Genomic DNA, 21,679 nt, shown 5'->3' with positions numbered 1-21,679 from the left:
CATAAATACACTGTGTAGTATATGTGTGTGGATATGCCTGTGCATTAGGGTCTGTAAGTGAGCATGTGTGTCTGTGTGTGTGGACATGTGCAAGAGTGTGTGTGTGCGTGTGTGTGTGTGTGTGTGTGTGTGTGTGTGTGTGTGTGTGTGTGTGTGTGTGTGTGTGTGTGTGTGTGTCGGTATGGGGGGGGGAGTGGTCTAAAGCGTGTTCGTGTGTGTGCAAAAATGTGCACGCAAGTTCAGTGTAAGTGGTGTGCTTGTGTGTGTGTGTGTGTGTGTGTGTGTGTGTGTGTGTGTGTGTGTGTGTGTGTGTGTGTGTGTGTGTGTGTGTGTGTGTGTGTGTGTGTGTGTGTGTGTGTGTGTGTGTGTGTGTGTGTGTTTGTTTGTTTGGGGAAGCAGTCTGGTCTATGTGTGGTATATGTGCATGCCTGTGTGCATTTTTGTGCATGAATGTTTGTGTGTGCTGGGGGATAAGTTGTATAACTTCATATTTAGACTAATGCATAACTTCAACTGTTATAGATAATTACTACTGCTGCTACTACTCTGCTGATGTTGATGAGGATGATGATTTGCAGTTCATCTATATGAATTACAATTGTATTATTGTCCAAGGCGCTTATAAATAAGGTATTCAATAATAAAGCCTATTATTATATGAGTTTACCGATATGTTTCTTTACCTATAAGGGCTTTTCCAGTGGTGGGTAATAACGCGTTAGAAGTAACGCAAATGAGTAAAAAAGTTTCACGTTCCTTTTTTAAGTCTGTAATTTTACTCTTAGTCAAGTAAATATTCGATTTAGAATTCTAGTCTTTACTCAATTAGATTTTCCATTGCGCCTTCATTAAAATGAGTATTTTGATAAAGACATTTTCTTTGTTGACTGTAATACAAGCGTACACCACGTTAGCGACGCGCACCCTCCCTAGGTTGCAAAATTGTCGCGATTCCATATCCGAGGGGACAGCTAACCAAGCCAGCTAACCAAACCAGTTTCATTGGTTGTGTTCCTACAAAAATCTTGCCTTCTGTCATATGCACAGAGCTGAAATTAATTTACGTTTTTAGTGTAAATTTGTTTGAAATTAAATTACATTTGTTGTTGTATGTATTGTTGTAGGCCTATGTATGTTTAATGAACAATACACACAATGAAGCAACTTGTGAAGTAATGTTTTAAAGTGCATCTCTTTCTCTCTCTCACTCACTCGCTCAATCACTCACACACGTTATGTCCTTTTCACTGATCCAAGCACTCCAATAAAAAATGTAAAGTAACTTGTTATTTGAGTAACTTTATAACAATGTCCTTTTTTACTCTTACTCAAGTAGGTTTTCAAATTGGAATATTTACTTTTACTCAAGTAGATTTCTAAGGAAGTAATTGGACTTTATTTGAGCATAGACTTTCAGTACTACCCACCACTGGGCTTTTCATCAGAATGCAACGTGGGATCATTGTTCGCAGTAGCCTACTCCGCCATATTAAGAGGAAACAAAAGTAGTCCTGCAGATCCCGCCTTATAGTAGATGAACGGCTGTGATTAGCCGACCCCCGCCATGTCTGCTGAACAGGACACGTGCGAGGGCAATACAACTTGAGTTCCCCAGGCTAGTAAAACCCTAAATAAAAGTGAATACACCTTGTACCAGGCTAATGAAAACGTTGTTTATGCACGTCACAATTCCAAGACTATCACTAAACAAAAGACCAAAAACCTTGACTAGGCCTACCATTACAAGAAGCCTCTGCACTGAGTCACCAGGTCGTCACGCTGTTCCTAACTCCTCAGACAGTCAGTCCACTCCAAACCCAAAGTCTCTCAGTATTGCCTAACTTCAGGCTCCCGTTTCCTCTAAATCTCAGTGACGCGCCGAGCATTTCCCGTAGACTGAGTCCGCCTCTTATCGAGCTCAGGTCGGCCTGCGGTGCGTTTCTCGAGGGGATCTCTAATAGTATTTAATACTTTAATAGTTTATCGGTTCCGAATGGATTGGATAATGCGCTATAACCAACATATCGTTGACTTGATGGTCCAGGTAAGCGGTGTGTGGGACCGGGCCGAGTCGACAGTAACTCATAATCCGTGACTTTGTGGTTCCTGTTGTAGGTAGCTTACTCATATCAGCCCTGTTTGTGTCACCATGTGAGGTAGGCGTACCGCTGAACCGAGACAACAGAAACATGATCCAGTTTACCTCAGAATAGCGTCAGGTCTGACCGGTGATGAAGTTAAAATATTTCAAACTTTGATAGACAACTGAAGTTGTACATTAAAGCGTTAATGCGTGTCAATCGCGGGGACGTGCGATTGACGTGCGAGAGATTCGTTCAAATTGAAAACAATAACAACTCAATAAATCAACCCAAATTAATAATTTAATATGAAATGTATAGTCTAGGGCGGCTGCCGCTACAACATAAATAATGCTTTGTCAGAGGACGTGTAGTCAGGTCTCAGTGTGTACCTTCAGCCTGACCTGTCCCAGGACATTCAGTAAAGATGACCAGCCTAAAAGACAGAGATTCATCGAAGTTTTTTTTTAATTGCAAACTTTACAGCGTCTATCTCAGATGGATTGAATGATAGCCCCACTGCCACAGAATGGTAGGATTTAGTTTTTTTCGAGAAAAAAGGAAGAGATCGACGGAGATCTTCGGGGCCCTGCTGCTCTTGGTAAGACACACGTTGTAAAGCAACTACAATTATTGCCTTGTAGGCCTACTTCGAAATCTATGTCGCTGTCTTATCAGCCAATTGTAGTGTGCAATACAAAGTAAATTTTATTATTGTTTTTTATTGTATAATTGTGAGGTTCATCAGCTAATCAGTCCAAACTCAACATGCCATCTCCCTTCTCTCTTATCCCCAGTGCGTCCTAGGGTCAGGGGCCTCGGGGCTTCCAGAGAAGCGTTCTGAATGTCCATATGGGGACTATCTCAGTGAGAATGGGATCTGCTGCCAGAAGTGCCCTCCAGGTAGACCCACACACACCTAACATTAGCACACAATGTACAACATTAGATTAGATTCATTTCCACTTTATTTTCATACAATGCCATGCAATGCAGTTAGTAGTCCAACCAGATAATGCAAAGGCAGGGACTTGTCAGTGTGGGGGCAATACAATAATAATAATAACAAAAAAACACATTATACAGGTGTATAATGTGGTTTTAGTTTCAGAGAACAATTGGTTTTGATGCCCTACCTTTGTATGCCTGAGATGTTACTTGGATGCATCCTTCTACTCCCACTACTATCGGTACTACTACGACTGCTACATATTGTTTATTATTGTAATAGTAACCATGTGCTTCTCATTGGTGGTCTGGGCGTGTAGCGCTTGGAATTCTATTCTGATTGGTCAATCTCGGCATTCAGCGGTCTGCAATTATGTAAAGCAGACCAGTGCTAATAGCAGGCCGTTGCTATGGACGTTATTTCAACTATCAGATCTAACAAACCGAGTATTTAAACAATAAACATGTTTTTTTTGGTTCATTATTGATTTATTGTTGGCCTAAGTAGCCGTGTGCAATAAGCAGATTCAAGTCCTACATAGCCCTATCAGAGTTACTTTGGTGATAATGACCAGCTGGCTGCCATTATCCCTTACATATTATTGCATGAAAAAGGTTTATTTTGACATTACCTTGAAGGGGCTCAGACCGTTTTGATGTCCTGCAGGCTATAAGCGGGAGAAAGACTGTGAGGCTGTTGGCAATAGGACCAGTTGTACCCGCTGTCCCAAGGGACAGTACAACGAGCACGACAACTACAGCGACAACTGCAGGAGCTGCCAGACCTGCCGGTGTGAGTCTCACCACCGGCCCTTCAGCTTCACATTGCTGCTGCTCTCCGTTGCCATCATTTTTGTTAGTGTGTTTTTCATTTGTTGTGCTTATGGCTGTCTTTCTTTTTTCTTTCTTTCAATTTTTCAATTTCTTTCTTTCTTCCTTTTTTTCTTTCTTCCGCCCTTACACCCATCTTTTATCTTTCTTTCCACCCGTCATTTTCTTTCTTCTATCTCTTTCATCATTCTTTCATCTCTTCTCTTTCCTTCTAACCTTTTCTTTTTATTTCCCTTTACTTTTTGTATTTCTTTCTGTTTGCCCTTCTTTCTACATTTCTTTCTATGTTCTAACTTTCTCTCCTTCCTAATTGAAAAGTATATTCATTCCCTTTTTCCCTTCTTTCTTTCCTCCTTTATCTTTCTGTCTTTCTCTTTCTCTTCCTCTCTGTCGTCCTTCTTTCCCTGCCTCTGCTGTATTCCATTCCTTCCAGACTTAGAAGAAGAGGTTACCGAATGCAATCCCAGGCAAAACACCAAATGTCGCTGTAAAAACGGCTACTACAAAGATGTCATCGACTCGAGCACCTCCCAGTGTCTCGAGTGTTCAAAGTGTGGACACGGGGAACACCAATCAGAGAAATGTGAGTGAACGTGACCATTGAGTCTGACCGAGTAATTACCATTTTTCTAAATAAAAATGTAATTTTATTCAGAGAGAGAGAAAATATGCATCATCCTTTTTTTCTGGTATAGTAGTTTTATTGTTAACGGTAAGAAAGTACATTAACAAAATGCAAAGATCATTTGATGAATGAAAGCTAGCTATGCTACTGCATCACAGCCCACTGTATAGGCCTATACACATTACTTAAAATATTCTTCATTGAAATTGTATCCTTTCTGTCAGGATGAAATCTTGGTTGGTCATTTTTGTACTGTTCCCCTTATTTTATTTCCATTTGCATTTCACTCGCTGTTGTCTCTAGGCTTTTTCGAACAGGACACTGTGTGTGTGTGTGAGAGGGACTTCTACAGATTGAAAAACAAGTGTCTTCCTTGTAAAACGTGAGTGTATATACATGCAGAGGGGAGAGGGTGTGTGTCATATCTGTCTTGACACAAGTGTGTATCATCGTGTTTGGGATGAGTGTATTTCAAGATGCTGATGAGGAAGTCGTGATAATGGGAAGTTGAACCGAAACCTCTAGCAAATTGCTTCATCTTTCTGATTGTTGTCCAATCACATGCCAGGAAACAGGAAATTGCTTAGGCCTGTTGTGTTAAAAGCTAAAAACAATATTTTTATTATTATTTGCATTGCATTTGTTATTATTTGGGATTATCCATGTTGATAATCCAAATCCTAATCCAAAATATACATTTTCAATCTGTTTCTGTACACAGACCCTTTATCGTCAATTCGTTTTAGTTAATATATTTCCATATCATCATCTTAATCATAAACTTAAACATCCTTAATTTTCCTTAACAGCTGTACAGAAGATTGCCAACCTCACTGTCCATTATCTGTCATAAGTAAGTATTTTACCCTCATAATTTTGAAGTAGTGATAAGCAAAACTGTGTGTGTGTGTGTGTGTGTGTGTGTGTGTGTGTGTGTGTGTGTGTGTGTGTGTGTGTGTGTGTGTGTGTGTGTGTGTGTGTGTGTGTGTGTGTGTGTGTGTGTGTGTGTGTGTGTGTGTGTGGGTCTGTGTGGGTCTGTGTTTGTGTGTATGTAAACATATAATAATCACTTTATGTACATAATGGGCAATAATGATCTAACTCAAATGTGTGCATTGTGTGTAGAAACCTCTATTCACTTCCACCTGTACTCCCTTGTGTTTTGCAGCAAATCCCAAGGACATGGATTTGACTCAAGTAGTGATGATTAGTCTGTGCGTGGTGGTAGTTCTCCTGCTGGCGGTAGGGTTTATCACCTACACGACTACTAAACGCCACACCAGGTCACAGATGGGGAGGTCGACCGCTAACCCCCCGGAGGCCGTGCATGAGGAATCAGCCATGGTACACTTCCCTCTACGTTCAGAAGAATGTATACAACAGAATTTCCAATTGATAAGTAATGATTTAAACAAGGTTATATCATTATAAGGGGTTCATCATTTTATATTATCATTAGTATAGAGACATCACGGCTTAGAGACAATCATTCGTTGTTGTTCAACAAAGCACACCCCCCTTAGGGCAACACAAATTGAAAAAGAAAGAATGGGGGAACATAGACAACCTCCTCACTTTTGGCCTCAGCCCCAAATGGTTTTACATCAAATGTGCTCTGCAATACCAGCGTCCAGATGCATGATGCACAGCAACTCTGTCCAGCGCAAACTGGGGGAGTAAACCTTTGTGAAATGTTAGACAGAGGAAATCATGAGCAAATTGTAACTGAATATTATTAATGATTCAGAAGCAGGTGCAGGTGAAGAGCTGCCAAAAAAACCTAGGAGCTATTTACAATAAACATAAACACAAGATGTGCAACCGGGTCTTCAGCCTTGAGTACTGTCAAAGAAGTTAAAGACACAAAACCAAGCTGACCTAGTTGCACAACAAATGAGACCAAAGGCTATCTCCCTGCAGAGTCTAGACAAAGCAGGGGGGGGGAAACAGTTCCCCAAACCCCCTACGCCACGGCCCATGTGTGTGGGGATCGCAGCCAGTCTCTGAACACCTGTCCCTGCCTCGGCCTGTAGATCCTGATCCACAATGAGGATCCCTTGAGAAAGGGGGACAACATGGCTAAGCCTTCCTGCATCCTGGATAAGGAGAAGGAGCAGAAGGAACACACCACGCTCCCTGACTGCGTCCCCCTGGAGATCAACAGTGTGTTCTTATCGCCGATGCGTCTAAGTCGACTGTTTGAGTCTGTGTGTGTGGGAGGGTTGCACGTTTGTGTCTGTGTCTGTGTCTGTGTGTCAGTGTGTTCGTATGTGTGTGTGTGTGGGAGAGAGAGGGTGTGATAGAGAGAGTGTGTGGCTAATGCATGTGTGTGTGCAGGTGTGTGTGCCTTTGCATGTGTGTGTGTGCAGGTGTGTGTGCCCAAGCCTATTGAGCATGCGATAGAGGGAGTGAATGCACAATATCCAGCCGGTGGTATGTGCCACCAACACAGAGCCCCTTTTGTACTAACTCTCTCTCTCCTTCTCCCTCTTCCCCTGCCCCCCTTGAACCCCACCACGCTCCCGCCGGGCCTTCCCTCCACCTCCTCCTCCCCACCTCCTCCTCCCCATCCCGGCCTCTCCTCCCGTCAGTCCCGGGGCTGATCTACTCCATGCTGAGCCTGGTGCCCGCCCACCGGGTGAAGGAGCTGGTGCGCTGCCTGGGCGTGACCGACCTGGAGATCGAGCGGGCGGAAATTGACTACCACACCTGCAAGGAGGCCCACTACCAGATGCTACGGGTGTGGGCAGAGAGGGGTTCCCGGGGCGGGGAGGCGGGCCGGGGAGGCGGTGTGTTGCACCGCCCCCTGATGCAGCAGCTGCTGGACAGACTGAGTGACATGCACCTGGGAGGGGCATTGGAGGAGCTGGAGGCAAAGTACGGCATTGTGGGAGGGCAGGTGGGAGCAGCTTAGAGTGGGCCACGGAGAGGGCACGCGCACACACACACACACACACACACACACACACACACACACACACACACACACACACACACACACACACACACACACACACACACACACACACACACACACACACACACACTCAAACACACACAAATAGACAACATGTATTGTGAACGTTGGAACGTTGTTTGCATCTGCACACAAACACGCCTTACCAAGCCACAAATAGCGTAATAAGCTTGAAGTTACAGTCACGGTGGAGTCAGCTACGACTCCATTGGTGAGTTCCAAGTTTCAATGTACCAGGAGGACCAGAATTTGGACTTTGATGATATTTTTGTACGTCTCCTCACTAACGTCAGCACATTATTAAGTGTTTCATAGTAGCAACACAAAAGAAAGTCAAGGTTGTTTTGTGCCATGAGGCATGACTTTACTTTGGGGAATATAACTCACAGTCAACCTTATTAAGTGAACCAATAACCTGGTAGAACATTGACCGATGCTAGTCCTTTTAATCAAGAGCAGAACAAACAAAGAGCATAAAGGCAGGCAGCTAAAGAGAGCACAGGGATACTGTCCACTTTAACTGAAGGGTTTCTTTCCATGCAGAGCAAGGGAGCTTCATGGGGCAGTGCACCAGACCTGTAGATCTCAGCTCAGCTGAGGACCCGCAGAAAACATTAAGATCAATCCTTACCCCCTGAAGACTCTGACTGAATGCAGCAGATGAACTCAAAGCACAGATCTGACGAGCGGACCGGCCAGCTTGTTAAACAGTTCCATCCAGCCTTTCTAATGACGTGGATTTATAAATCAGGGTCATACCGTTTTTCAGCTTTCCGTGGCTACATGTACAAACCTGATACATTTCTGCCTTAATCAGCCAATTGACTCTCACTCTGGCTCCCACCCTCTCCTTAAATTCCTTTCCCCATTCCTTTCCCCATTATGCAAGCATTATTCATGACTAACTCACTGAAGATCTGGACACACCCTGGCTTGCTTTACCCTAGTCATGGAGCTTCTCTAATGGGTCACATGTTAAAATAGATCCACGGCATTGGCAGGACTCGTGGGCTACTCTTGTATGAGGAAGAACCAATTGTTTAATCATTGACTATAACTGAACTCATATGTATATTTTAATCCCTTTTTGGATTGCACAGGACATTCTTTTTTGTTGTGATTCAGTTTGGCACTTAATGATCTTTTTTTTTTTTTTTTAGCTTATTTTTGGTTAGGGTAATAAAACCATACAATATTATTCTGATGATAAATGGTGTTCAGAGTCTGTATGTGTGTCCTTTTTATTTTTCATTATTCTATTTCATCCATTTTTTTTATTATATAATTGCATTATTGTTTTATTATAACCCAAACTCAATCTGTTGATCAGGGTTAGGGTTAGTTAGGGTTAGAACGTTGAAAACGTTCTTGATGTCATAGTGTCACCTCTGAGCGCTGTTTCGGTCCATAATTGCACCACCAATCAGCGCTGTTTGACAGCGGACTTGAATTCCTCTGTGTTGACCATTTATACATACACTGTCTAAAATGGTTCCCTCCTATATCCTTCGGGGAATCAACATGAATTAATGGAAATCAAACACAATCAATCACATCTCTATAAAAACCCGTCGTCTGCCCAACAACGTGCTGTCTCCTCCCCAGCAGCGTGCTATCGCCTCCCCAGCCCTGCACTGATTCCCGGTGGCTCAGATCCAGTTGTTCTTGTCTAGCCAGTCGCGGCTGTAAGGAGGGTGCAGGTGAAAGGACCGAGGAGGGAGAGGGAGGCACCCACACAGAAAAGCAGAGGAGGAGACAGCTATCAGAAACAAAAGATGACTGCGTAAAACAAAATGGATACGGCAAAACATAGGTAAGTCGTAAATAAAGATAAGTCTAATCAAAAAAGTATATGTATTGTAAAATAGGCTATACTTAAATGATAGGCCTTTATATTGTTGTTTTATTGCTGAAAACGTGAAATGTGTGTCTGGGGAACCGGCGGCTTGGTGCGGGACTCTGGGTGCTTTGATCCATCTCTATTGAGGCTTTCTAGACGAAAAGTGATAATAGAATAATAATAATAATCATAATAATAATAATAATAGTAATAAAAATAATTGATCCGTTTTTTATAGCGCTTTTCTAAGTAGGCCTACTCAAAGACGGAGAATAATACCCTCTGATAATCGAGAATCGTTGGTGTGGGAACCTGAATACATTCCTCCCGGTAACTTAAAGCCATAGACACATGTTGTTGAGCTGCTGGTTGTCTCACACGCGCGCGCGCACACACGCACGCACGCAAGCACACACGCACACGCACACTCACACACACTCACATTCACACGCACCTGTGTGGGGGTGAGATTGCATGTGAAGCTGAACCGTGTTTTTATGGTTTGTATTTTACTGCCGATGTTTAGGCCGAACGCTGTTGGTGTCGGTAGGATTTGTTCCTTCATTTTAGACGTCCTATCTGTCCTACTGTCACTCAGGACACACTAGTCACTATGGTCATCATTATGACAAAGGCCTCAGCAATATAAAGATAAAGTAGGCCTACTGTGGACCTAGATGAGATCTTTTGTCGATTTCATATTTTCATTGTGTTTCTGTTTCTGACTAAGTGCCTGTCTGGATTGATGTTTTTAAACTAATGTAAAAGTGTGTTTCACCTACAAACCCATTCAACCTGCCTTCACTCAACAGGCCCTTTGTAAACAGAGCTTTAATGGTCGAAATATTCATGTAATTCTATGTAATTTAGTATTTCACTGTTGAGAATTCCCACAATGACATTCCATGACCGTTGGAATTTACTTTCCGCCACAAACTTGTTCTGCTCCTAGCCCTTTTTACACCTTGGTCTTTCTTCTAATCAGTAACTTTGTGTGTGTGTGTGTGCGTTTGCGTGTGTGTGCGCACGTGTGTGTGTGTGTGTGTGTGTGTGTGTGTGTGTGTGTGTGTGTGTGTGTGTGTGTGTGTGAGTGTTTGCAGTCTGTCCTCCAAAGCGTCCCATGTAAACAATGGCGAAGGTAGCGGCCAAGCCCAGGACGAAGCGGCAGCCCAGTGGGCAGACCGGGGAGGAGGGCTGGAGTGGCAAAAAGATCAGGACACTGCCGAGATGGACTCCGTCGATGGGATCCTCACTGCCGATCCCCTCCTTGTCCACAGGGGGTCAGAAAACGTCAAGCATAAGTTCCACTCCATGGCCTATGTGAGGATTTCCTCTTGACTTCACTCACTGCCTATGGGGGGGGTGTCCGTGGTTAATGTTGTTACAGTGTAGCATGAGGCTGACCCTGTCCGGTTTACAATCTGCACCTGTTGTAAGCGTCTCTTCAGCAAAATGTCTAACCCCTCCTAGCTGCCCCTGAATCACGTGACATGTATTTCATTTCACTTTCACTTTCGATTAAATGTCAAAAAATAATGCATTGTGGGATAGGCTCGGCTGTGCAGGCCTAATGTTGCCCTTTACCTCAAGATAGACAGACTTCATTCATCCCAGATGGGGAATGATGAACACCTTGGTGAAGTGATGCTGTGCATCTCTGTTGCTATATATCTATATTGACAGACTCCCTCTGTGTGTGTCTTCCAGAGACGGACCAAGCAGAAGGTCGTGACCAACTTTGCGACGGTTAAGGGGATATCTCCGGCCAGTAAACCCCGAGCCGCCCTGAAACAGGTCCTCTTCAGCCAGGGTGTGTCTGACAAGAACAACGTTCCTGAGGTACCCGCCCCCCCACACACAGTCCCGCTCACACACACGAGAACCACACCCTGAGGTACCGCTCCCGCACACAGTCCCGCTCACACCTTAACACGCACAAGAACCACACCCCTGAGGTACCCGCCCCACAGAGTCCCGCTCACACCTGAACACTGGCAGACAGTAAGACATGCAGACACACAATAACACAGACGTAAGGAAGGAATCTGTTCTAATAAAGATCTTCTATAAGCTCGAGAACAGGAAGTGATAGAGAGAGGATACTTCACCCAGCCCAAGAGTCAAGTCAGTCTGACAACCCAATCTGACAACCACACACACTCCGCACAGGTGCTGTCATATCGTCCCCCATCTCACCCTGACCTCTCCATCTCTCCTCCCTCGTCCTCCCCCCTCCAGGACAGGGTGCAGGTGGAAGCCTTGAAGCAGGCTCTGCAGGCCTACCGTGTGCCTGCGGACCTGAGGTGGGTCTGGGAGGGGCCCGGCCAGGGTACCACGCTGGAGAACAGCTGGACGGACATCGTGAAGTCCCACTCGGTACCTCCTCTAGATTCCATCCTCCCCATGTCATCCTCTAGATACTGCAGGCCTTCCTATTTGTGTGTGTGTGTGTGTGTGTGCGTGTGTGTGTGCGTGTGTGCGTGTGTGTGTGTGTTTGTGTGTGTTTGTGCATTTTCTATTGGTCTTTGAGTATGTTATAATTAAGCATGTTGTAATTAATACAGTAGTAGTTCATTAAAGGGCCCCTGTTTCACCACCGGGTGTGAGTGTAATAAGCCGCTACAAGCCGTTTCAAATCGGCCTGAGTGACATCACAAGTGGGATGGTCCACCTAGATGTAAGAAGGATGGTTGAGCTTACCAGCTGCTACAGTCCCCTGGGTAGGCGGTTGATTGACCTATCCAGTATACATCTGGTTGGTTATGATGTCATTTAGTCACAGGTTAGGGCAGATTTTGAAGTGGCTGGTAATGGCTGATCATACTCACAGCTGGTGGTAACGAAGGAGCCCTTTAACGACTTTTCCTTGTGTTCCCTGTTGCAGACCATGTCAAAGATCCAGAGACACCAGCAGGAGGCGCTGTGGGAGTTTGTTCATACCGAGCTCACTTACATTAACAAGCTGACAGTCATCAAGGATGTGAGGAAGCCTTCTGTACCCATTGTAATCATTCAGATGATCAAACTTGCTTATCTTCTGAGAAAAACTCTGATGACATAACATTCTCATGTTAAAAAAGTTAAAAAAAAAGTAGCAGCAATATTGTCACATGACATGTTGATCGATGATGTGTGATGTGTGCTTGTTGTTTTATAGCTGGTTATTGCTGCCCTGGTCAACCTGCAACAGCATGGGTTCCTCCTGGAGGTCAGTGGGATTTGTATGTCAAAATAACTGTTACCACTCACAACGTCTGCTTAACACGGAGATGGGTGAATGAAACCATCTGCACAACTTCACAATCATTTAAATTAAAAAGAAGAATTGCGCAATTTGTTCATTTGTTCAATTTGTTGCGCAATTCTTCTTTTTAATTTAAATGATTGTGAAGTTGTGCAGATGGTTCCATTCACCCTAAAGTTTACATTCATACCTTCTCTCGTCCCAGATCACCCCCAGGTCGCTCTTCTCCAACCTCTCTTTAATCCTCAATGCTCACCGCCAGTTCTGGCAGGAAGTGATCTATCCCATGTTACAAGAAGTGCGATGGACAGGGATGCCCTTTGACCCCAGGAGTTTAGAGGCGGGCTGCCTGCAGGTAATAGCATTCAGTCTGGCAGTCAGGTAATAGCATTCAGTCTGTCAAAGTCAGGTAACAGAATTCTGTTTGTCAAAGTCAAGTAAAAGAATTCTGTCTGGCCATTAAAACGAAAAAAAAAACATATTTGTTGTTGCCATATGTTAAATATCATGAATTAATTAAATTATGCAAGGATTATTAATCTTCTTTCTTTCTTTTCTTCTTTCCTTCTTTGTTTGTTTGTTTAATTGTTTGTTCCATATCTTTCCTTCCTTCTTTGTTTGTTCCCTGTCCTTTCTTGTCTCAGTTCAGTGAGCGTTTCTCCAGCTACATACCGTACTGCTGGGAGCAGGAGAACACGTTGGAATTTGCAAAGCGGCAAATCGACACAAACCCTCATTTTGTTGTTTACCTGAAGGTACATTCACACAAACACACACACACACACACACACACACACACACACACACACACACACACACACACACACACACACACACACACACACACACACACACACACACACACACACACACACACACACACACACATGCACCCACAAATACACTCTCACACACACACACACACAAGTATCTGTATTTTCCATCTTTGTATGCAGCAAATGATGATTCATAACACAGAACAACTTTGTTTCATTAGAACCACACAGTTCACACTCCTGCTCACAACGGCTCAGAAAACCACTCAGAGGTGGATGACATGAGTTGTCACTCTGGGTTGTTTTCATATGCCACTCATCTCTCAGTACATCATTAGATTAAAAGTCTTCTCTTAGTGACTGAGACACTGAGAGTATTCTCTCACCGCCTAGATCAATGTCTCTTTGGTCATAAGAAAAGACAATTATCTTTCGTTATACCTTGTCAGTGGAGCAGAGTGGAAGAGGTTGCTACTGAATGTGCTGAATGTGCCATAGTAACGCTACTGTTTGGTCCTGTGTGTGCAGTGGGTGGAGACCCATCCTCAGTGCAACCGCATGCGTCTGGGGGACATGCAGGCCAAGCCCCACCAGAGGATCACCAAGTACCCCCTGCTGCTCAAGGCCGTGCTGAAGAACACCCCTGACCCTGACCTACAGCAGACCATCAGGGACATGGTGAGAACCTCCCCAACAGAAGCATGTGGTGGTGGATCAATGGCTTAACCTGCCGGTCTAGGAGCCCTTTAAGCAATATTTCTTGGTTAAAGGCGGACCTGTGGTGCTGTTATCCATGTTGTTCCCACTCATTCTTTAAACTCTCTTCCGCAGGACCATAAAGGCCCGACAAAATATATATGTATCAAAACAGTGTGATCTAGTTCAAAAGTCTGGATAGGAGAAAACTGATCCAGTTCACAAATCTGTACTAAAGTAAATGGATCTAGTTCAAGTCTCTCTGACCGCTGATGGATCATTTATGTATTTACCTTCCATTGTCCCTACTCTCTAGTTGTCTAGTGTAAATGGTTTTCTGGAGACCATCAATGACTACCTGAGGTGTATGGATGAAAAGCATGCCCTTTCCATCTCTGCCCAGAGACTAGAGGGATATGAAGTACCGGGAATAAATGAGGAAATTGACAAGGTAAAACCTTTTAGGTTTCATAAGTTTCCAGTTAGGGTTAGATGCTTACGTTATTGGCGTTAGTAAGGGAAAGGCGAACCAAGTTTCATCAACTCTAGATGATTTTATTCAATACACATGTGTGTCACTATGGACTCTGCGATGCATATCTTACCATGACAAATCTTTTCAGCATATACGAGAGTTCTGCCACTTTGACCTGACACTCCCCATGGTGGGAGTCGGTCCCACGTTTGTTCGGAAGCTTCTGCTGGAGGAGAACCTGAAGATGCGTGGTGGGAAAGACAGCAAGGTGAGCGCCACCCCTTCCTCCCAGGGTTGGAGGTAATCTTGGGAGAGCCCATCTCTTCTCTGTAGCCATTAAGGCACTGATTGGTTCCTGCTCTGATGCAGGAAGAGGTGGTGGCCCTGCTGTTCTCAGATGTGCTGCTCATTTCCAAAGTGCAGAAGAAGGTGGAGAGGCTGAAGGTGGCGCGCCCTCCTCTGGCTTTGGACAGGACCTGCTGTGTGCCGCTGAAAGACGGCTGTAAGTAATGCCAGGGCTGGGTTCACAGCTGGGAATCATGGAGGCATTTCCCTTCATTTATTCAGGGATGGCGGAATTGTCCATATAATTGTTACTGATAATGCAACTCTCGGTGGTACAACTCTTGCTTGTGTCCCCACCAATGAACAATCAACTTCATGCCTTTGATATTAACTGTTGATTAAATGGCGGCCTAATATAAGATACCTGACCAATCTTCTTTGTCCAGTTTCATTTCTTCTCGTGGAGGTCAGTGAGCTTGGCTGTGCTATGAACATCTACATATTTGTGACGGCCACTGCAGTGAGCTGCTCCAAGTGGGTCTCCACCATTCATCAGGCAAAGGTCAGCACCACCATACTGTTGTGTGTTTTGTACAGCATTGTCGATGTGTTTGTGGATCCATTATATATCTTGTGCTCTTTCCACAGGCCACGCTGAAGACCCTGAAAGAGGTTGAAACCAGCAGACAGTTGGACAGCCAGAGAATCCAACCCTCTGACACCAAGCCCATCGAGGAGGCCAAAGAGGAAACCATGGAGACTATCAACGAACATGTTGAGCAATCAGCGGACGATACCATTCTGCATCAACCTTCTGTGGAACCTCTTAAAATCCAATCCGGAAACGGTTTGTTTAAGCTCCCTTCATTACCGGTGGCAATTCAACCTTCAACGTGGTGGATTGAAAAGCAGGTGAAGCAAAGGGCAGATGAAGAAGTGGAGGTAGTGTTTCTAGGGTCAGAAGAGCGAAGGGTCACATGGAATCACAACAAGACCTTTGCAGCAGATAATTTAAGAAGCAAACCCAAAGATGGAAAAAATCTCTACAACGGTAAATACCCAGAGGTAGACTATCTGACCATTGAACCGGTCGCCCCTCCAAAAGACCATCTACTGAGCAACTCCCCCAACTCAATCGAAGAGGTTCCATCATCACCCGTTGGCGGGACAACAAGGCCAATGAAGACGGGGTACAATATCCAGCTGGAGGACCATAAGGTATGGACGGACCCCGGCAAAAGCCTTTCAACAGATGTGGCTTTTCTAGAAGTGGGGAGGTTCTCCAGAAAATTAAAGTCCCCCAAGTTACGCAGAAGAAGGCCCTATAGTAGCCAACACGTCGATGCATACCAGACCCACGGGACGTTTTTTGGAGAATCAGAGATGGTGTGGACAACTCCACCCACCAACTCTTCATCCAACTCGGACTCGGACTCCAGTCAGAAACTCCAAGGACACTTTGACCAGAGACACACAAACAACGACACCAGCCACAGAGTGCTCAAGCTTGGCTTTCTGAAGACGCACCCGGCGATGTTCTTGAACATGTACGAAAACCGCGTCTCTCCAGAGCCTGAGACTTTCTCTGAGCCGGAACTTCCCCAGGAGCTCCCAGAGGAGAGGAACTCTGTCAAAGCACAGAGGAGTGCCTCCATACCGGACATTCACAAGCTTCACGCCACCTCCACCAGCCCAGTGCTGAGAACATATATGGGGGAGCGATCTCCTCGCCTCAACCGCCACCCACATGCACACGTGTCTCCCGTGGAGGGGCTCTTGGAACGTGCCAAAGTGAGGGTCCGGAGAGAAGGAGGGCAAACTGGAAGGAATGAGAACGCGCAGGACACAAGGACATGGATCCTGCCACCTTCTCCTCCATTGTTCTCAGAGTCGCTGTGTCCATCGCCCAGCGATGGGGACCGGGAGGTGGAGCTGATGAGACACAGAGTGCCCACAGTCAGTCAGGGATGGAGGGAACAACTCGTCGATGGAGATGCAGAAGACAAGAAGTACAGGTGAGGTTGATTCCCTAAATTGTTATCCTGTTTGTTTATGAAGGTAGAGGGTCTTCATTCAGGCCCAAGAAGCAATACATTGTGATGATGTCAAGCAGAGATTTGGGACAGGATAGTATTATGGTAAGGATATTGTACTCCTAGACAAAATTTTCCAAAATCTGGGACATCCTATGATCAGACCTTTAGAGGGGCTCATTCGCTAATGAAAATTGGACATGCATACAGTGACTTCTGAAGTGTTCAACCCATTATCCTGTAACCCTGCTGAATCAGTAATTTCACTGGCTAACAATTTACACATTGACTTTCCAAAGTAAGTAAAACCTCATATTATAGCAAAGCAGATATGATGAGAAATTAAAAAAACATGGTTTCAGTTGCTGAACTTCATGGGGACAGTCCATCATATCTAAAAATAGCAATACAAGAAGCCTCATACAACACAGATATATTCATATCAGGTCGTTCCTCAAATCTCTTGACCTGTATCGTCTATAATATAGCCATAGTAGGAAAGAAACCATTACTTTTCAGAAGAATTAGGGGACACCTCATCAAAGATCTGAGTGGCAAATGGCCCATGGTACCATTGTCAGAAAAAATAACAACGTTTATTAGGCAAAAAGCAGACTTAACAAAGGGCATTACCCTTGACCCCAAGCACAAAAGTAAATAAAATAGTGCAGTCTGGTCGTGATGGCGATCCAATTCTAGCCATGCTTTGAATGTTATGTAGAGTCTGCGCTGAGACTTGGAAAATGTTAATTACAAGTAAAGTTCAAGCAACTGATTTGCCAATGTGCAAACACAACTCAACTGTGTGTGTGCTTGTGTGTGTGTTTGTTTGTGTGTGTGCGTGCGTGTGTGTGTTACTGTAACTGCTGTATGTTCAGCGACACTCTACTGAACATTTTTGTCCTGTTAATAATATCATTTCCTCTTCTGCATCCACTTTTCAATTAGGTCACTAGAAAAACATTAACTGTTGTCGAAAGTACAACTCTTAAACTCTAACAAGGAAAGAGATCAGGAAACCGCTGAAAAAAGGTTTTTGTTAGAATATTAGTACAGAATATCAGAGGATCTTTTCAAGAAGTCTCTTCAGGAGATGTGGGTGGGTGTTTTCCCTCACTTTCCTCACTTATCATTCATATAGCATAAGGCCAGATAATGCTAATCCTGCTAAGGGTATAGTACAATTCTCCCACACAACAAATTGAATAAGAAGAAGTTAGCAGGTTTCATGGTGCAAATTAAAAACAAAAGTTGAAATGTTCAAATTAATTGCTGAATGTTCTGACATAGCATGGATACTATCTTGATCCCGTGACTGCACGTTCTGTTCACTACACAAATCAGTTTGGACCTCCTGCTGCCCACCTCGATTTCAGTGGCCTGAATACTTGCCTTCACAGACCTTCAGCCAATCAGAGTAGCCTTCCAGTCAAAAGATTGCAACAACTCTGTAGGTGCATACTCTTTATCTTGCTTAATAGTTGTTATTGAGTCTATTTTAGCAATTAATGCATATATGGCTGTGTTGAATCTACTTGTTATGTTATTGTTACCGTGGCCTTTCATCCACTATGACCCAGTCCCTGATTGGCCTGATTATGTCATCAACTATGACCCAGTCCCTGATTGGCCCAGTTACGTCATCAGCTACGACACAGTCCCTGATTGGCCCAGTTACGTCATCAACTACGACACAGTCCCTGATTGGCCCAGTTACGTCATCATCTACGAAACAGTCCTTTATTGGGACTGATTACGTCATCAACTACGACCCAGTCCCTAATTGGGCCAGTTACGTCCTCAACTCTGACCCAGTCCCTGATCGAACCTGAATACGTCGTCATGGGCGACTAGAGGTCCAACTGATCCATGTAGAGAAACATAATGTGAGGTCACGTGATCAGGGAGGTCTCCAGGCTCGTTCTGACAGAAAGTTGGATCAAATTGGTCGTTATTAGTGACTTAGAAAGTGTAGACAAAAAACATAAACTTACATTTACATTTACATTTAGGGCATTTAGCAGACGCTTTTATCCAAAGCGACTTACAATAAGTACATTTGTCATAAGAAGTGCATCAATATATCGCTGTCGGTACAGAAAGGATGTTCATAGAACCAAGTGCAAGTACCACAATCGCTAGGCTAATCAATTCCCCGTGTTACAGCCATGATAGCAGCTAATGCAGTTGCTACACAGTTAAGTACTATAATACAATACAATACAATACAATACAGTGTACAATGGTGGCTAGAAGGGGGAGGGTGGCTATGCAGTGTCGAGGTGGACTCTGAACAGGTGAGTCTTGAGTCTTTTTCGGAAGATAGTGAGCGACTCTGCGGTCCTTAGAGCGGCAGGGAGCTCGTTCAACCACTGAGGTCCCAAAACCGAGAAAAGTTGTGACTTTGCTGAACGGCCTTTGCTAGCTCTTAGCGATGGCGGTTCCAGACGTCCAGCTGAGGTAGTTGAGCGGAGAGATCGAGCTGGGGTGTGTGGCTTTAGCAATGCTTGGAGGTAGGCAGGGGCAGTTCCATCGACTGCCTTGTATGCCAGTACCATCGTCTTAAATTTGATGCAAGCTACTACAGGGAGCCAGTGGAGGTCCCGGAAGAGGGGGGTCACATGGGAGAACTTCGGTAGGTTGAACACGAGGCGCACTGCCGCATTCTGGATGCGCTGCAAAGGTTTAATCGCAGAGGCAGGAAGTCCAGCCAGGAGTGAGTTGCAGTAGTCGAGGCGGGAGATGACCAGTGATTGGACTAGAAGCTGAGCTGCTTCCCTTGTGAGGAAGGGCCGGATTCTGCGGATGTTGTAAAGTGCAAATCTGCAGGATCGGGCGACCGCAGTGATGTTTGCAGTGCAGGATAACTGATTGTCCAATACCACACCGAGGTTTCTGGCAGTTGTAGAAACTTCTATACCCTATAGTTATACTTAAATATGCCTTTAGTCTATTTGCCCCTCAAATTAAGGCTTCCTCCCTCTACTGACACTATAACCACAACACCTAACACTACAGCCAGGGCCTATGACCCTCTTCCCAGGATAGACCTTACACTACAGCCTCATGGCCCTCTTAACCAGTGACCTCCTAACTGGCTTCGGGAATGCCTTAAACCATGCCCTCTTGTGCCTTATTGCTTAAGACCAATTTGACCCAACCTTCTAAATTGGATTGTATTGTTTTGTATTTTTTTTACATTTTACTTATTTTTTCATTCCACGCAAAGAAATCTACTTCCTACTTCTTCTTCTTTGGCCACTACAAACATTAAAGGTACATGCTGCCCCCTTATGGACCCACTGTTTCACATCATGTCTTCATAAAGAATACTGGATATTTAACATGTAAGAAAGCCTGTGAAGCGGTATTTATTTATTCCTTCCATCTCTAACAGACAAGTTAAGAAATTCAACTTCAGAGGGCTAAATTAATGATTAATTATTAATCATAATTTATGCATATATATATATATAGTTTTTTCGGGGTGTGAGATGAAATAAAGGCATACTTGATCACCCATTAAAAGAGTATACATTCACCAATGATTCAAATCTCAATCTGAGATTCAATCTCAGTCTGCAAAATCATAGAATTTTCAAGTAGTTCAATATCACAAATGGTTGAAAACATGAACATAGTTCAAAGCTTTTTTCACTGTGTTTTCCAGCCATATCTTCGTGAATGAGCTGAGTGTGGATTGGCCAGCCTTGTGCTTCGACGATGATCAGGATATCGATCATCTCGAGCCGATTGACGTCAGCAACGAAGGCACAGGGATGCTGGAGGACATTCAAAGGACACTTACCACATTGAACATCAGAGGAGTCCAAGAATCAAAGATCAGCCAGGTGTAATTCAGGCTGGATCAGGTCTCTAGACTGGATGGACCTCAGATACCAATTTAAATGTGTGTGTGTGTGTGTGTGTGTGTGTGTGTGTGTGTGTGTGTGTGTGTGTGTGTGTGTGTGTGTGTGTGTGTGTGTGTGTGTGTGTGTGTGTGTGTGTGTGTGTGTGTGTCGCACACATGATTTGTTTGAATTATCATGATACATCTTAGCACTTTTCAACCAAATAGTGAGGAAAAATGTGAGTAACGAATGTACCATTTTAATTAACAGCAAATTTAACTAAGCTGATGATTCAATACTTAATTTGCACCACATCTGATGTTATTGCTTTATATAAATTATGGCTAATGTGACAATACTCTAATTCAGCAACACAAAAAATGATATATTATTTGTACCTAACAGATGTATAACTATAATTAAGTCAGTGTTTTTTATAAATGGATAAACATAGAAAATATTTTTTTTGTTTCAAATGATCGATTAGTTTACATTTTGATCTCTAATTTATTAATGTTTACAATTTTAATTTTAACATTTCTACATTAAAATATCTACATTGACTTTGTTATACATTTTGTTGTTGTGTACTTACATATCCCATATGCTTTCAACTACGTTCAAACTCATAGAAATATGTATTTTTATTCTAGGCAACGCGTGCGTTTTATTTGGTCGCCTATCAATGGCGTAATTTCCCCTTTACCCCCTTACTTCCGGTTAAACTAATCCAGTAGAGACATAATTTATTGATAGGATATTTCCATATCGATCTAGCTTTACTACGATATGCTACTATGAGAAGGGGCTCAAGCCAGCCTCTGAGCTAATGCCTACGGTAACGTTATAACGTTACTTACCACAACATTCAACATACTCATAAAGTCATTTTCCATATCATTGTTACCAATTATAATTGGTAAGGCCCTCGATTAGCCCCTGATTCCACAAAAGTTCAAAATGTTTCTTCGACATTTGTAAGCAGGTCTCCAAAAGGGTTTGGTGCTAATTTTCCGA

The 21,679-nt window shown here is 43.8% G+C and overlaps 3 protein-coding genes across 5 annotated transcripts in view; 2 read left to right on the top strand and 1 right to left on the bottom strand.

Moving 5' to 3' along the window:
- The window catches only part of LOC132468409 (tumor necrosis factor receptor superfamily member 3-like), a 7,971-nt gene extending 4,706 nt beyond the window's left edge, over positions 1-3,265 (bottom strand). For 2 of the 3 annotated variants that reach the window (XM_060066157.1, XM_060066159.1), the window contains exon 1: positions 3,218-3,265. In XM_060066157.1, the coding sequence (XP_059922140.1) occupies positions 3,218-3,249 (32 nt within the window). In that variant the 5' untranslated portion in view covers positions 3,250-3,265. Of the gene's footprint in view, positions 1-1,738; positions 1,757-3,217 lie in introns of those variants that run through there. The other variant, XM_060066156.1, reaches the window with a different exon arrangement.
- On the top strand, positions 1,886-8,603 carry tnfrsf1a (tumor necrosis factor receptor superfamily, member 1a). The gene is made up of 10 exons (XM_060066150.1): positions 1,886-2,044; positions 2,568-2,682; positions 2,879-2,984; positions 3,697-3,822; positions 4,294-4,443; positions 4,789-4,867; positions 5,295-5,338; positions 5,654-5,829; positions 6,519-6,648; positions 7,077-8,603. The coding sequence occupies exons 2-10, from the start codon at positions 2,611-2,613 to the stop codon at positions 7,397-7,399; spliced, it is 1,206 nt and encodes a 401-aa protein (XP_059922133.1). The 5' UTR covers positions 1,886-2,044; positions 2,568-2,610; the 3' UTR covers positions 7,400-8,603.
- A 104-nt stretch (positions 8,604-8,707) lies between these two features.
- plekhg6 (pleckstrin homology domain containing, family G (with RhoGef domain) member 6) lies at positions 8,708-21,679 on the top strand. Its single transcript, XM_060066145.1, has 15 exons — positions 8,708-9,275; positions 10,403-10,622; positions 11,010-11,141; positions 11,541-11,678; positions 12,187-12,282; positions 12,460-12,510; positions 12,752-12,901; positions 13,191-13,301; positions 13,851-14,000; positions 14,335-14,469; positions 14,642-14,761; positions 14,863-14,995; positions 15,225-15,340; positions 15,427-16,793; positions 20,482-21,679. The coding sequence occupies exons 1-15, from the start codon at positions 9,256-9,258 to the stop codon at positions 20,666-20,668; spliced, it is 3,126 nt and encodes a 1,041-aa protein (XP_059922128.1). The 5' UTR covers positions 8,708-9,255; the 3' UTR covers positions 20,669-21,679.

Source organism: Gadus macrocephalus, chromosome 11 (genome assembly GCF_031168955.1).
Source record: "Gadus macrocephalus chromosome 11, ASM3116895v1".
Taxonomy (NCBI): Eukaryota; Metazoa; Chordata; class Actinopteri; order Gadiformes; family Gadidae; genus Gadus; species Gadus macrocephalus.
Note: the sequence above shows the minus strand (reverse complement) of the source record. Positions and strands in the feature narration are given on the sequence as shown.